General features: G+C 51.3%; 1 protein-coding gene across 3 annotated transcripts in view; it reads left to right on the top strand.

Moving 5' to 3' along the window:
- The first annotated feature begins 7,491 nt into the window (after positions 1-7,491).
- LOC138521884 (E3 ubiquitin-protein ligase TRIM39-like) overlaps positions 7,492-16,841 on the top strand; it is a 167,729-nt gene continuing 158,379 nt past the window's right edge. Inside the window, exons 1-2 of one of the 3 annotated variants that reach the window (XM_069635046.1) lie at positions 7,492-7,962; positions 13,010-13,105. In XM_069635046.1, the coding sequence (XP_069491147.1) occupies positions 7,549-7,962; positions 13,010-13,105 (510 nt within the window). In that variant the 5' untranslated portion in view covers positions 7,492-7,548. The remainder of the gene's footprint in view (positions 7,963-13,009; positions 13,106-16,841) is intronic. The other 2 variants (XM_069635048.1, XM_069635047.1) reach the window with 2 other exon arrangements.

Consider the following 16,841-nt stretch of genomic DNA (forward strand, 5'->3'; position numbering starts at 1 on the left):
TAGGGGTAAGCGGGAGGCCCCTTACTCAGTTGATGCGAGATCTCACGCCCCTTGTCTTGTGGGGCTGGATCAGTGGAGTGACCCGAGCCAGGCCAGTCCTCTGTTGGTGTCAGACGGGCGGCACCCGGGGGGGTCGTTCTCCTTGTCGGGCTTCCGCTTCACCCCACCAGGCCTGGGAGTCCGTTGGGGGAGGGTTTCCGCTCAGAGGCTCCGCTATGCGATGCGAGACGCCATCTTGGATTCGATCGGAGCGGGGGGAGAGAGCAGTTTTAGGGCCACGGTGGCGTCTAGGAGGTCCAATTCGGTGGGCCCGATGGTGGTTCAGATGCAGGTCTGCTTCCCCCAACAGCACATTCTTCTGCAAGGGCTGGGGCCTCACATAGGCCGGAGAAAAAGGATCAGGAAACGACGTCTCGGCCGGAGCTCGGCAGATCAGCTACCGCTCGCCATCGGCGCCAAGCCACGCCCCCCAGTTACCGTTATATTTATAGACTAGCCTGTTTAATATTTAGCCAGTCACGCCACATTATACCTATTTACATAAAAACGTATATCGTCAGAGACATGCCCCTAGCCTCTTACATCTGACGACGTGCCATTTTCCAAATGGTACACGTACACTCTACAATTGTATACAATGACCCTGCTTAAAATTCCATGCTCCCTTCAAAACAAAAGTAATACGTGTTTTACAAACATAAGCCAAATGCTACACATCAGAGTGTGACCGAACTATTGATCGTTCCCACAACGTCACAAAGCTTCTATAAATACCCCAGTTAACTCTACAATGCCGGGCTGATTCTTCAATAAAGCACCAAAGCTTTTTTTGCCACACATTTTACCACAACACAGTTCAACATTTATAACTGTTAAGCTTTTTACCCTGCTTATTTACACACACACACACACACACACACACACACATACACACACACACACACACACACACACCCCACCCCCCCTAAAACTTACACATTTTGGAAATATATTTATCAATTAAAAAAAGATCCATAGCAACCCAAACATATGGTCAGACTGTGTATACTAGCGCAGACTCCCAGAGCACCGTCTACCTCTCTCCAGAGTTCCTTCTCTATATATGCACCACACTCCGCCCCTATGGGAGGGCACATAACTACATAACCCCTACAACGCCCCCCGGCCTGCCCCCTGACATCACAACTTCATGCCTACATCATCTCCCCAGAGCCCTGGACCTTGACACCCTCGGGCTGTCACCATTCCTGCTGGACCACGCCTAACCCAAAATATTACCTCATCCACAACATCACCACCGGGAAACGCCCTTATCTACGCCTGCACGCCCCCAAACACAACGCATGACGTCACTATTAGGTTAGGCCTTAGGGGAAACTTCAGGGACATGCCCGTGATGTCACCATCCCTGCTGGACCACGCCTAGCACCCAAAATATTACCTCACCCACGACATCACCACTGGGAAACGCCCTTTCCTACACCTGCACTGCCCCCAACACAACGCATGACGTCACTAGGAACATCCCGTAAGGAGGGACCTGCGTTACCATGGACACCCCAGAGAGGCGGGACTTCCGGTAGGGGCGTGGTTACTGCCTGTCAGTTGATGAAAGGTACAGTTTAGCACTACTCCCAATCATTGTCGCAGCTGTATGGAAATACATCCCGCCTCTAGCATTGCTGCCCGGGTAGCAGCTGCATGGGAATACATCCTGCCTCTAGCATTGCTGCATGGGTCGCAGCTGCATGGGAATAAATCCTGCCCCTAGCATTGCTGCCTGGGTTGCAGCTGCATGGGAATATATCCTGCCTCTAGTATTGCTGCCTGGGAGGCAGCTGCATGGGAATACATCCTGCCTCTAGCATTGCTGCCTGGGTTGAAGCTGCATGGGAATACATCCTGCCTCTAGCATTGCTGCCTGGATCGCAGCTGCATGGGAATACATCCTGCCTCTAGCATTGCTGCCTGGATCGCAGTTGCATGGGAATACATCCTGCCTTTAGCATTGCTGCCTGGGTAGAAGCTGCATGGGAATACATCCCGCCTCTAGCATTGCTACCTGGGTCGCAGCTGCATGGGAATACATCCCACCTCTACCATTTCTGCCTGGGTCACAGCTGCATGGGAATACATCCCGCCTCTAGCATCGCTGCCTGGGTCGCAGCTGCATGGAAATGCCTCCTGCCTCTAGCATTGTTGGCTGGGTCGCAGCTGCATGGAAATACATCCAGCCTGTCTCTAGCATTGCTGCCTGGGTCGCAGCTGTATGGGAATACATCCTGCCTCTAGCATTGCTGCCTGGGTCGCAGCTGCATTGAAATACATCCTGCCTCTAGTATTGCTGCCTGGGTCGCAGCCTCATGGGAATACATCCTGCCTCTAGCATTGCTGCCTAGGTCACAGCTGTATGGAAATACATCCTGCCTCTAGCATTGCTGCCTGGGTCGCAGCTGCATGGGAATACATCCTGCCTCTAACATTGCTGCCCGGGTCGCAGCTGTATGGGAATACATCCTGCCTCTAGTATTGCTGCCTGGGTTGCAGCTGCATGGAAATACATCCCGTGTCTAGCATTGCTGCCTGGGTCTCAGCTGCATGGGAATACATCCCGCCTCTAACATTGCTGCCCGTGTGGCAGCTGTATGGGAATACATCCTGCCTCTAGTATTGCTGCCTGGGTCGAAGCTGCATAGAAATACATCCCGCGTCTAGCATTGCTGCCTGAGTCACAGCTCTATGGAAATACATCCCGCCTCCAGCATTGCTATCTGGGTCACAGATGCATGGAAATATATCCCGCCTCTAGCATTGCTGCCTGGGTCTCAGCTGCATGGGAATACATCCCGCCTCTGGCATTGCTGCCTGGGTCGCAGCAGCATGGAAATACATCCTGCCTCTAGCATTGCTGCCCGGGTCGCAGTTGCATGGGAATACATCCCGCGGGAATACATCCCACCTCTAGCATTGCTATCTGGGTCACAGCTGCATGGGAATACATCCTGCCTCTAGCATTGCTGCCTGGGTCGCAGCTGCATGGAAATACATCCTGCCTCTAGCATCGCTGCCTGGGTCGCAGCTGCATGGGAATACATCCTGCCACTAGCATCGCTTCCTGGGTCGCAGCTGCATGGGAATACATCCTGCCTCTAGCATCGCTGCCTGGGTCGCAGCTGCATGGGAATACATCCTGCCTCTAGCATTGCTGCCTGGGACGCAGCTGCATGGGAATACATCATGCCTCTAGCATCGCTGCCTGGGTCGCAGAAGCATGGGAATACATCCTGCCTCTAGCACTTCTGCCCGGGTTGCAGCTGCATGGGAATACATCACGCCTCTAGCATTGCTGCCCGGGTCGCAGCTGTATGGGAATACATCCTGCCTCTAGTATTGCTGCCTGGGTCGCAGCTGCATGGAAATACATCCCGCGTCTAGCATTGCTGCCTGGGTCACAGCTCTATGGAAATACATTCCGCCTCTAGCATTGCTATCTGGGTCGCAGATGCATGGAAATATATCCCGCCTCTAGCATTGCTGCCTGGGTCTCAGCTGCATGGGAATACATCCTGCCTCTGGCATTGCTGCTTGGGTCGCAGCAGCATGGAAATACATCCTGCCTCTAGCATTGCTGCCTGGGTCCCAGCTGCATGGGAATACATCCTGCCTCTAACATTGCTGCCCGGGTCGCAGCTGTATGGGAATACATCCTGCCTCTAGTATTGCTGCCTGGGTCGCAGCTGCATGGAAATACATCCCGCGTCTAGCAATGCTGCCTGGGTCACAGCTCTATGGAAATACATCCCGCCTCTAGCATTGCTATCTGGGTCGCAGATGCATGGAAATATATCCCGCCTCTAACATTGCTGCCTGGGTGTCGGCTGCATGGGAATACATCCCGCCTCTGGCATTGCTGCCTGGGTCGCAGCAGCATGGAAATACATCCTGCCTCTAGCATTGCTGCCTGGGTCGCAGCTGCATGGAAATACATCCCGTGGGAATACATCCCGCCTCTAGCATTGCTATCTGGGTCACAGCTGCATGGGAATACATCCTGCCTCTAGCATTGCTGCCTGGGTCGCAGCTGCATGGAAATACATCCTGCCTCTAGCATCGCTGCCTGGGTCGCAGCTGCATGGGAATACATCCTGCCACTAGCATCGCTGCCTGGGTCGCAGCTGCATGGGAATACATCCTGCCTCTAGCATCGCTGCCTGGGTCGCAGCTGCATGGGAATACATCCTGCCTCTAGCATTGCTGCCTGGGACGCAGCTGCATGGGAATACATCCTGCCTCTAGCATCGCTGCCTGGGTCGCAGAAGCATGGGAATACATCCTGCCTCTAGCACTGCTGTCCGGGATGCAGCTGCTTGGGAATACATCCTGCCTCTAGCATTGCTGCCCGGGACGCAGCTGCTTGGGAATAAATCCTGCCTCTAGCACTGCTGCCCGGGTCGCAGCTGCATGGGAATACATCACGCCTCTAGCATTGCTGCCTGGGTCGCAGCTGCATGGGAATACATCCCGCCTCTAGCATAGCTGCCTGGGTCGCAGCTGCATGGGAATACATCCCGCCTCTGGCATTGCTGCCTGGGTCACAGCTGTATGGGAATACATCCTGCCTCTAGTATTGCTGCCTGGGTCGCAGCTGCATGGAAAAACATCCCGCCTCTAGCATTGCTGCCTGGGTCACAGCTCTATGGAAATACATCCCGCCTCTAGCATTGCTATCTGGGTCGCAGATGCATGGAAATATATCCCGCCTCTAGCATTGCTGCCTGGGTCTCAGCTGCATGGGAAAACATCCCGCCTCTGGCATTGCTGCCTGGGTCGCAGCAGCATGGAAATACATCCTGCCTCTAGCATTGCTGCCTGGGTCGCAGCTGCATGGGAATACATCCTGCCTCTAACATTGCTGCCCGGGTCGCAGCTGTATGGGAATACATCCTGCCTCTAGTATTGCTGCCTGAGTCTCAGCTGCATGGGAATACATCCCGCCTCTGGCATTGCTGCCTGGGTCGCAGCAGCATGGAAATACATCCTGCCTCTAGCATTGCTGCCCGGGTCGCAGTTGCATGGGAATACATCCCGCGGGAATACATCCCGCCTCTAGCATTGCTATCTGGGTCACAGCTGCATGGGAATACATCCTGCCTCTAGCATTGCTGCCTGGGTCGCAGCTGCATGGAAATACATCCTGCCTCTAGCATCGCTGCCTGGGTCGCAGCTGCATGGGAATACATCCTGCCACTAGCATCGCTGCCTGGGTCGCAGCTGCATGGGAATACATCCTGCCTCTAGCATCGCTGCCTGGGTCGCAGCTGCATGGGAATATATCCTGCCTCTAGCATTGCTGCCTGGGACGCAGCTGCATGGGAATACATCCTGCCTCTAGCATCGCTGCCTGGGTCGCAGAAGCATGGGAATACATCCTGCCTCTAGCACTGCTGCCCGGGTCGCAGCTGCATGGGAATACATCACGCCTCTAGCATTGCTGCCCGGGTCGCAGCTGTATGGGAATACATCCTGCCTCTAGTATTGCTGCCTGGGTCGCAGCTGCATGGAAATACATCCCGCATCTAGCATTGCTGCCTGGGTCACAGCTCTATGGAAATACATCCCGCCTCTAGCATTGCTATCTGGGTCGCAGATGCATGGAAATATATCCTGCCTCTATCATTGCTGCCTGGGTCTCGGCTGCATGGGAATACATCCCGCCTCTGGCATTGCTGCCTGGGTCGCAGCAGCATGGAAATACATCCTGCCTCTAGCATTGCTGCCCGGGTCGCAGCTGCATGGGAATACATCCCGTGGGAATACATCCCGCCTCTAGCATTGCTATCTGGGTCACAGCTGCATGGGAATACATCCTGCCTCTAGCATTGCTGCCTGGGTCGCAGCTGCATGGAAATACATCCTGCGTCTAGCATCGCTGCCTGGGTCGCAGCTGCATGGGAATACATCCTGCCACTAGCATCGCTGCCTGGGTCGCAGCTGCATGGGAATACATCCTGCCTCTAGCATCGCTGCCTGGGTCGCAGCTGCATGGGAATACATCCTGCCTCTAGCATTGCTGCCTGGGACGCAGCTGCATGGGAATACATCCTGCCTCTAGCATCGCTGCCTGGGTCGCAGAAGCATGGGAATACATCCTGCCTCTAGCACTGCTGTCCGGGATGCAGCTGCCTGGGAATACATCCTGCCTCTAGCATTGCTGCCCGGGACGCAGCTGCTTGGGAATAAATCCTGCCTCTAGCACTGCTGCCCGGGTCGCAGCTGCATGGGAATACATCACGCCTCTAGCATTGCTGCCTGGGTCGTAGCTGCATGGGAATACATCCCGCCTCTAGCATAGCTGCCTGGGTCGCAGCTGCATGGGAATACATCCCGCCTCTGGCATTGCTGCCTGGGTCACAGCTGCATGGGAATACATCCTGCCTCTAGCATTGCTGCCTGGGGAGCAGCTGCATGGGAATACATCCTGCCTCTAGCATTGCTGCCTGGGAATGCATCCTGCCTCTAGCATTGCTGCCTGGGTTGCAGCTGCATGGGAATACATCCCGCCTCTAGCATTGCTGCCTGGGAATGCATCCTGCCTCTAGCATTGCTGCCTGGGTTGCAGCTGCATGGGAATACATCCCGCCTCTGGCATTGCTGCCTGGGTCGCAGCTGCCTGGGAATGCATCCTGCCTCTGGCATTGCTGCCCAGGTCGCAGCTGAATGGGAATACATCCTGCCTCTAGCATTGCTGCCTGGGTCGCAGCTGCATGGAAATACATCCTGCCTCTAGCATTGCTGCCCGGGTCGCAGCTGCATGGGAATACATCCTGCCTCTGGCATTGCTGCCAGGGTCACAGCTGCATGGGAATACATCCCGCCTCTAGCATTGCTGCCTGGGTCGCTTATTGGATTACCGGGGGACTGGTTTCTTGGTCTCTAAATTATGAAACAAGAACATCTTCTGTGTCGGGATTCGGAAGTGGAATCAGGAAAAACTGTGGCAGACGCACAATTTGTGACCACACACCATTTGCACAATAAATTGGCACAAAATAAAGAAGCTAAACATGAGGCAAATGCGTTTCAAGGTGCTATGCAATGTTACATACATAACTCTGGACAGTGCTCCGAAGCAGCTCTACAACTCATGGCGCTTGAAAACACACCAACAAAAAGAAGACATAGGAAAATACCAATATTGAAAAATGTGCTTGAAAAAAATGGTTGAAGCTGCATTCTAAAAGCTTTCTGCAGGGGGGAAATCCTCCCCCTTACAGGGATTGCACTTGCCTACTCGCTGTAATAGGGGGAGGGGGCTCTTCTACAGCATTTTCCAAGGTCTCTTGTTGTTCCAAGTCCATACCAGTGCCTGCTCTACTGAGGACACGCCCACCCAGCTTGATAGGCGTGTCCCACAGCCAGTAAAGACCTCGCGCTCCTCCAAGGTGTATAAGGAAGGAGAAGGACTGACACGCCCCCTTCATGGGCTCCGATGAGAAACGAAACTTAAGTTACTTAACATCACTTTTTTTTTTGCAGCTGAGCAGCAACATGGCCGCAGCCGCCCACCTCCAGAGCCTGAAGGAGGAGGCCACCTGCTCCATATGCCTGGAATACTTCACAGAGCCGGTGTTTGTGGAGTGCGGACATGCGTTCTGCCTGTCCTGCATCACTCAGTGCTGGGAGGGACTGGAGGCAAACTTCCCCTGCCCTCAGTGCAGGGAAACCTCACAGAGCAAAACCCTCCGACCCTTCAGGCAGCTGGGGAACATGGTGGAAATAGCCAAACAGCTTCACGCCTCCAGCAACACCCCCCAAGAGGAGAACCTGTGCCGAGAACACGAAGAGAAACTGAAACTCTTCTGCGAGGATGACCAGAGACCCATCTGTGTGATCTGCCGGGAATCCAAGGGTCACAGAGCCCACAAAGTGCTCCCCGTTCCAGAGGCTGCCCAGGAGTACCAGGTATGTGTGCTATAGGGACATGGGAATGTTCTAACACAGTGCTCCCCATTCCAGAGGCTGCCCAGGAGTACATGGTATGTGTGCTATAGGTCTGGACATGGGTGTGTTCTAATACAGTGCTCTTCATTTCTGAGGCTGCCCAGGAGTACAAGGGAAGTGTGCTGTAGGTCTGGGACATGGGGGGTTCTCACACAGTGCTCTTTATTTCTGAGGCTGCCCAGGAGTACAAGGAATGTGTGCTGTAGACCAGGGACATGGGTGGGTTCTCTGCACAGTGCTCCTCATTCCAGCGCCTGTCCAGGAGTACAAGGTGTATGTGTGCTATAGGGACATGCGTTGTGGATATGATGGCGCAGGCACTCATTATAGCCACAGCGAACCCCTAAAGGAGGACGTCCAGCACGTGCAGCTGCACAGTGAAGAGAACCACACACCTGAGTGTGTGCCAGGTATCTCTGCAGCATAGAGCTCACACAGTGTGTCCTATAAAGAAGGGCCCAAGAGCACACTGTGTGTGACTTTACTGGTGGCAAAAGGCACCCTCGCGGCACCTTCATAAGGGTGCCCAGGAGCACAAGTAGAGTATGTAAAAGGGCAGGAATCAAAGAGTCTGCCCAAAGTACCACAATGTGCATTAGACGGGTCTGTGACCTTAGGGTGCACGCTGTTTGTCCAATTTAGGAGGCAGCCTAAGGGCACACCATGCATATTATGTGAAGGGTCTGAGCTCGCAAAGGTCACAGTGTCGTCTATAGTAAGATGCCCAAGACCACACAATGTTCATATAGCAAGCTTGGGACCAAAGGGTTGCCACAGAATAAGGCTGACCAAATGTACACATTGCATATGTGACCAGACAGGAACCACATGTCCCACGATGCCCCCGCGCCCAGAGAGTACACATGCCATGGATAGAACCTAAGGTGCTGGGTGGAGACTGCCCAAGAGTACACGTGATGAATGTTGCATGTCTTGGTATCCTAAAGCTCATGGTGAGTGGGGGCTGCCCAAGAGTACATGGGGTGTATGTGGCAAGTCTTGGGAGCATATTTCTCATAATGAGTAAAGGCTGCCACAGAGTACAGAGGGTGTACGTGGCATGTCTTGGGACCCTAAATCTCCTACTGAGTTCCAGGCTGCCCAACAGTATAATGGTGTGTGTGGCATGTTTGGGACCTTGCATCTCATACTGTGTGGAGGCTGCCACAGAGTACAGGGTGTGTGTGTGGTATGTCTTGGTCAGTAATACACTGCATGGCTGCTGCTATTCCCCATTATGGAATCCCACAGGACATGCAGTAATTCTGCATGGACAGTTGCTGCCACTTTACATGCTAGTATTAACTCCATGTCAAAGCAGCAGATTTTAGGTGTGGGTTCACTTCTAATGAGGCCCTTCTTTTAAGGAAATACATAAATGGAGGTTGTTCCTCCAATTAACCCCTAAAATCTCCCTTCTTTTGACTCCAGCCCTCTTCTGACTCCAGTCCTCTTGCTCGACTGCAAACCCCACTGCCCCCCACTTCATCCAATGGCGAGCTCTCTGCAGATGGGTAATGGTTGGACCCAGCCCTGGGGCGCAGCCCCATCCCATGCGAGGCTGGTGCTACTCGACTTCAGCCCCCACCCCCTGCCCCACTTCACCCAATGTTAAGGTTTCTGCTTAACCTTCACTCTCTGATCATTGCAATGCAAGTAACCTGGCATGTGCCCAGCATGTGACCTCACCCATGACCTCACGTTGCCATGTGTGGATATCCCAAGCCTCCCAGTGGGTGCTCCTGCTGAGGGTGCAAGTCTCGGGGCCTTAAGTCTCCCACTGTAGGAGGGTCTGCTGAGGAGAACTAGGTGTGTTTGTGGCAGAACAAGGATCTCAGATCTGGTTACATATGTGTCGTGGGTGATGTCATCATTCATATTTAATGGGGGAAAGGATATGAGGATTGATGACCTTAGGACCTCTATGAACAGAGTGTCTTCCAAGATGAATGAGCTATGGATTGTAAACCAGTCTATGGGAGCACCCAGGTGTCTGAGGGAGCATTCTCTATAGACTGTCCATTGGCCTATGGGAGCAGCTAGAAGACTGAGGGAGCATTCTCTATAGACTGTACATTAGCCTATGGGAGCAGCTAGAAGACTGAAGGAGCATTCTCTATAGACTGTACATTAGCCTATGGGAGCAGCTAGAAGACTGAGGGAGCATTCCTTATAGACTGTACACTAGCCTATGGTAGCAGCTAGAAGACTGAGGGAGCATTCTCTATAGACTGTACATTAGCCTATGGGGAGCAGCTAGGCGTCTAATGGAGCATTCTCTATAGACTGTACATTAGCCTATGGGAGCAGCTAGAAGACTGAGGGAGCATTCCCTATAGACTGTACATTAGCCTATGGGAGCAGCTGCGAGTCTGAGGGAGCCTTCTCTATAGACTGCACATTAGCCTATGGGAGCAGCTGGGAGTCTGAGGGAGCATTCTCTATAGACTGTACATTAGCCTATGGCAGCAGGTCAGAGTCTGCGGCAGCATTCTTTACTGACTGTGCATTAGCCTATGGGAGCAGCCAGGAGTCTATGGGAGCGCTCTATATAGACTGTACATTAGCCTATGGGGGCAGCCAGGAGTCTGTGGGAGCATTCTATATAGACTGTACATTAGCCTATGGGAGCAGCCAGGAGTCTATGGGAGCATTCTATATAGACTGTACATTAGCCTATGGGGGCAGCCAGGAGTCTGTGGGAGCATTCTATATAGACTGTACATTAGCCTATGGGAGCAGCCAGGAGTCTATGGGAGCATTCTATATAGACTGTACATTAGCCTATGGGGGCAGCCAGGAGTCTGTGGGAGCATTCTTTATAGACTTTACATTAGCCCATGGGAGCAGCCAGGAGTCTGAGGGAGCATTCTTTATAGACTTTACATTAGCCCATGGGAGCAGCCAGGAGTCTGAGGGAGCATTCTTTATAGACTATAGTAAGCGGTGGGGGCAGTCAGGAGTCTGTGGGAGCATTCTTTATAGACTGCATTAGCCTATGGGAGCATCAAGGAGTCTGAGGGAGGGTTCGGGGGTTTCCCTACCGTGAATTATTTTTAAATAATGGGTTAAAATGTTGCATTTTAGAGCATACTTTAAAAAAAAGCCAAACAGTTTGCAATTGGAGATGGGGGGCCAAGGGGGAAAGCATGATATTTTTGACGGGACATCTATGATAGATATCCAGTAAAATATATCCCTTTCCTGTCCCCTGGGCTCCACAGCACCTCAGAAGGAGAGCTGATTTTGCCAACTGGGTAGGGGATTGTGCAAAAAAGGCATTTTTAAAATGCCTTTGTTGTGCAACCCTCCTTCCTCCCACTACCCCCCACTTGCCAAAATCAGCTCAACGGACCAAAAAAAACGCACACACATATACACACACACACACATACACGCACATTCACACAACAATCACTCTATCATTCATACAAGCACCCATCACCATACACTCACTCATAACACAAGCATACATGCATCCATACAACTATTTAAATAAAAAATAAATGAACATAAACGTACCTTCTGCAGGGGCCTGCACGTGGGTGCTGAAATGCCCTGCTCCAGTTTGCTCTGTCCGTATGTGTGAGGTGGCGCAGGAGCTCCTCCTCTCACATACAGACATGCTGTGCCCTAGCCAGCATTTACAATGAGCTATGCGAGGCTTGCGAAGCAAAACGCTTCCAGCCTTGCATGGCTTAGTGAGCATGTATGGCTGGGGAACTGAACTGTCAAAGGGAAACAGTTCAGCCAGTCCAGGAGCACTCCCTCAGCTGGAAAAAGCAGCCGAGGGAGTGCTCAGTGTTTCACTGGGCTGGCTCCTCGGCTCCTCCATAATGGGTGGGGGGGCCACTGGGTGGACGCCCCCTCGCCCATTATGGATGAGCCGCCAGGTTCGGACTGGCCTATAGGGCAATAGGGCAATGCCCGTACCAAAAATGCAAAATTCTACTGTAGGCCAGTCAAAACGGCCCCTTTTTTGGCCAATGTGGGCCAGCTTGATGAGTTACTTCTCTATGCAGCTGGTAGTTTTGACCATTGTTGCTGAATGAAAATTCTTTAAATATCACAATTTGCTTAACAAAAAACACCCCCTTGGGTACTATTCAAACAGTCTGTGACTAAAGGAATGAATATCCATTTGCAACTGCGGGCTGCTTTTTCATTGGTGCCTGAGACAGTTGTATTGTCCACTCCGACCATGTGAGCCACCCCTGCCCATTTCCTCCAATCTTAAAAAGAAAGAAAAAAAAAAGATTTTGTTTTTTTACATTTCATGCTGGGCTCTTGCCACCCCCCCCTCCCCCCCCCTCTGGGATGGGGCCGCGCCCCACAGTTTGAAGACCTCTGTTATAGACTATACATTAACCTGTGGGAGAAGCAAGCTAGGAGTCTGAGGGAGAATTCTTCATAGTCTGTACATTAGCATATGGGAATAGTAAGGAGTCTGAGGGAGCATTCTTTATAGACTGTCCCGTAGCCTATGGGGGAAGCTAGAAGTCTGAGGGAGCATTCTTTACAGACTCTCCATTAGCCTATGGGAGCACCTAGTAGTCTGAGGGAGCATTCTTTATAGACTGTCTGTTAGCCTATGGGAGCAGCAGGGAGACTAAGGGAGCATTCTTTATAGAATGCATTAGCATATGGGAGCAGCAAGCAGTCTGAGGGAGCATTCTTTATAGACTGTACATTACCCTATGGGAATAGTAAGGAGTCTGAGGGAGCATACACTCTAGACTGTCCATTAGTCTATGGGAGCACCTAGGAGTCTGAGGGAGCATTCTTTATAGACTGTCTGTTAGCCTATGGGAGCAGCAGGGAGTCTGAGGGAGCATACATTATAGACTGTAAGTGTGCTTAAGAGAAAATACAGGGGGCTTTCTTCATAGACTATATACAGGTGTAGGGAAAGAGCTAGGCTGTCCTGGGACCCTTCTGTCTTGTTGTCTGTGTAGATTCTTTATTTACAGGAAATATTTTGACTAACAAACTGGTTTTATTCTTGTAGGATAAACTTTACAGCCACATGGAGCATCTGAAAAAAGAGCTGAAGGGCCTGCAGGAGTGGGTAGAGGAAGAAAGCAGGAAAGCATCCGAGCTCGAGGTGAGAGCAATGGCTTCATATATGTGTAGAGCGGCTCAGGGCAGAGAGGCTCGAGGGAGCCTTCGAGAGTCCATGGAGCAGTGCTGGGTGGGTGAGATGCGAGACATCCCCTGAGAGTACAGGGAGCAGTGCTGGATGGGTGAGATAGGAGACATCCCCTAAGAGTATTGAATTGAATTGATTGTTTATTTATATTGCGCCTATACACAATGTGTTTCAAAGCACTTCAAGGCAGGGAGGGAACAAGGGAGAATACAGTGACATTCTTATAAGTCCTTGATACATTAAGAATGTGAAATTAACTATCATACTCGGCCTGGCGACATTTCAGATAGTGCAAGAGCTTTTGACAGTGATAAGGAGGCTGGGGGGGGTGGGAAGGAGAATGAGACAGACAAGCAGCTACCTTACTAGGCCTGATGACAATTTTGGTAGTACCGGAATTTAACAAGAGGTGGGAGGAGGGGAAACAGGGAGAAGGAGAACAAAACAAGAAACTATCCTACTTAGCCTGACGACAATTCAGATCGTGCTGGAGAGGGAGAGGGAGGAAAAAACAAGTGAGGGGGGAGGAGACAAACAAGCTGCTATCATACAGTTCGGCGACATTTCTGATAGCAAGTGCTAAGGATACAGTGAAGGGAGGGGGGAGAGGAGAAAGGAGGGGACAGCAAGAAGAGGGATTTAAATAAGCAGACATCTAAGCAAACAGGGGGGGGGCGAGATACAACAGGCAAGCATACAGGCAACCAGGGGGGAGTTAGAGAAAAAGGATAGAAAGAGAGGTAAGGATAGGCAAAAAAAGAGGATTGCAACTAAGCCAACTGAATGAAAACACTGCCAGATTTGAATTATGCTAAATGCATGAAAACACAGCCAAATCTGAATTAAGCTAAATGCATGAAAACACAGCCACATTTGAATTGAGGCTAAATGCATGAAAACACAATCAAATTTGAATTAAGCTAAATGCATGAAAACACAGCCACATTTGAATTAAGCTTAAATGCATGAAAACACACCCACATTTGAATTAAGCTAAATGCATGAAAACATAGCCAAATCTGAATTAAGCTAAATGCATGAAAACACAGCCAAATCTGAATTAAGCTAAATACATGAAAACACAGCCACATTTGGAAAGCACCCAGATACAGAAGTTAGAAGTGGGTGTGAACATGCAGTGGAATCAGAGGTTCAAACATGGGGGACAAGCAGAGAGGGGGGCTGAGGCACAAGGGGGTAGAAACGTGCCAAGAGTAGGGAATGTACCCATAGTTATGGAGGAAGTGTTATGGAAGTCCAGATTTCAAGGTAGAGTGAGGTCGCAGCGTCAAGGAAGTTTGAATGCAGGGGTGACAAGAAAATACCTCAAGTAGCATTCTGGTAGCGGACATGAAGAAGACAGGGGCCTTAGATGCAGGCCTTTGAGGAAGGGCCGGCTCCGCACTGCCGGTGCCCCCATTGGTTGAAGAAGAAAACGAAGTAGCCAATGGGGCGTGCTCGCTGCAGGAAGTCAATGCAGCAGGATTCAATGCAGTAAGCGAGCCGCCATCTTGGATGTGGCCGAGTGCCACAGGGCCATATGGGATGAAACAGAGGTGCCCTTGAATTGTCAGGCACCAGGTTAAAAAAACAAGTGCTAAACGGTCAAACAGCATTCCGTAACCATAGTGAACAAAGCACTTCAATTATGCAGAGCATTCCATCCACGGCAAACAATTCAGAAACAGTAGCGCTCGCACACAGAATGAAATTATTGGCATGATATTGGGGCCAATGCTGGAGATGTGAGCCCCAGTGGCTTACCTTCGGGAGAAACACGGATTCAGCTGAAGTAGGGACCGCAAATGCGCACAGCGTGCAGAACAGCTGATTCAAGGTGAGGAAGCAGAAGAGAGCAGAGCCGGAGGGGAGAGATACGAGACATCCCCTGAGAGTACGAGGAGCAGGGCTGGAGGGCAGAGATATGAGACAACCCCTGAGAGTACCGGGAGCAGAGCTGGAGGGGAAGGATACGAGACATACCCTCAGAGTACGGGGAGCAGAGCTGGAGGGGAGAGATACAAGACATCCACTGAGAAGTGCTGGAGGCGGGAGAGATTAGACATCCACAGCCAGGTGGATGAGCTGGAAAGCCGACATGGGGCGTCCTATGAAAGTAACAAAAAGCATAAATGGGGGTCAGAGATATAAGGGGTCACCCGAAAGTTACAGATAATGGAACAATAGCATAGAGACCTGCTGTGGATGCCATTCCATAGTAAGAGAGGTAGAGAGCCACGCAGGCAAGCTCACACGAGGCCGGGACTGGAAGTGAGACAGGAAGATACAGGCTGGATGACCTCAAGAGCACCAGATCATACCCCTGCAGTCAACAAGCATCTGACGGACACAGACAGTGGTGCTCCAGGTGACATGTCTGCTACATAGAAGTACGATCCGCGCCAAGCAGTGACTCTGTATCGTCCAAAGATGATCAGAGGAAAAAGGGCTACATATGGACGCTGAACAATTATGTGGCTAAGGAGCATAGCCCAACACTGATCATGCACATTAATGACATCCCTGCTGAGTTCCTCATCGACGATGGTAAACATCCTAAGTGTGGAGGCATACAACAGGCTCCCACAGCCCCAAAGCTAACCGTCGACCATAGACATCTACCTGTATGGGTCCACAACACCCCGGCCATGCAGAGGAGTAATATCAGCAGTCTGCTCATGCAAAGCACATGCAGCACCCCTCCAGCTTCACGTGCTCAAGACAGAGACCAACAGTGGGTGTATCCTCAGCTTCAAGACCGCAGTAGACATGGGGCTGGTACACGTCGCCTACCAGTTGAAAACACCTGTCTGGGGTGGCTGTTGGTTTGGTACTCTTGCTCAAAGGAGGATTGCCTAGCAGTTCAGTGCTGGACTGCTCAAGTGGGCGGGACAAAGACTGATATGCAAATGGTATTCCTCCTTTGTGAAAGGTACAGTGAGGTAAAACATGTTGCTGCGGACTGAGTGGGTTCATTCCCACAGAACAGGTTATCATTCCGTGTTCTTTCATGCAGAGGGGCGCCCTGACCTCTTTTTAAAGTTAAAAGGAACTTGGGGTTGGTCACCCTAAGTTACCTACAGTTATCCAGACGTGAACCCCTTGCTTACTGTGCTCAGAGAGGCACAGCTCCACCTCACTGATGAGCCCCGACTAAGCAGAAACACGTGTCTGGGGTTGCTGTTGGTTTGGTACTCTTGTTCAAAGGAGGATTGCCTAGCATTTCAGTGCTGGACTGCTCAAGAGTGCAGGACAAAGACTGATATGCAAATGGATAGTCCTCCTTTGTGAAAGGTACAGTGAGGTAAAACATGTGGCTGAAGATTCTGAGTGGGTACATTCCCACAGGACAGGTTATCGTGCCGTGTTCTTTCTTGCAGAGGGGCGGCCTGACCTTTTTTTTGGATATTGAAAGGACATTCACAAAACTGTTCAAAGGGCTCGGCAAAAGCTCAGAAACTGCAAAATGCAACTTCATATAGACCCCGACGTCTAGCCGATAGCCCAACACTATCGGGGCATATCAGTCAACATACAGAAACAGGTGGAGGACGAACTCAAGAAACTATTGGACCAACACATCATTGAACCCGCCATAGAGCCCACACCGTGGGTATCCCCCATAGTACCGGTCCCCAAAAAAGCAGCCGAAGGGTCGATCCGGCTATGTGTAGATATGAGAAGGGAAAAT

The sequence above is a fragment of the Ambystoma mexicanum genome, chromosome 13 (assembly GCF_040938575.1).
Source record: "Ambystoma mexicanum isolate Mex_15411 chromosome 13, UKY_AmexF1_1, whole genome shotgun sequence".
In the NCBI taxonomy this organism is placed as follows: Eukaryota; Metazoa; Chordata; class Amphibia; order Caudata; family Ambystomatidae; genus Ambystoma; species Ambystoma mexicanum.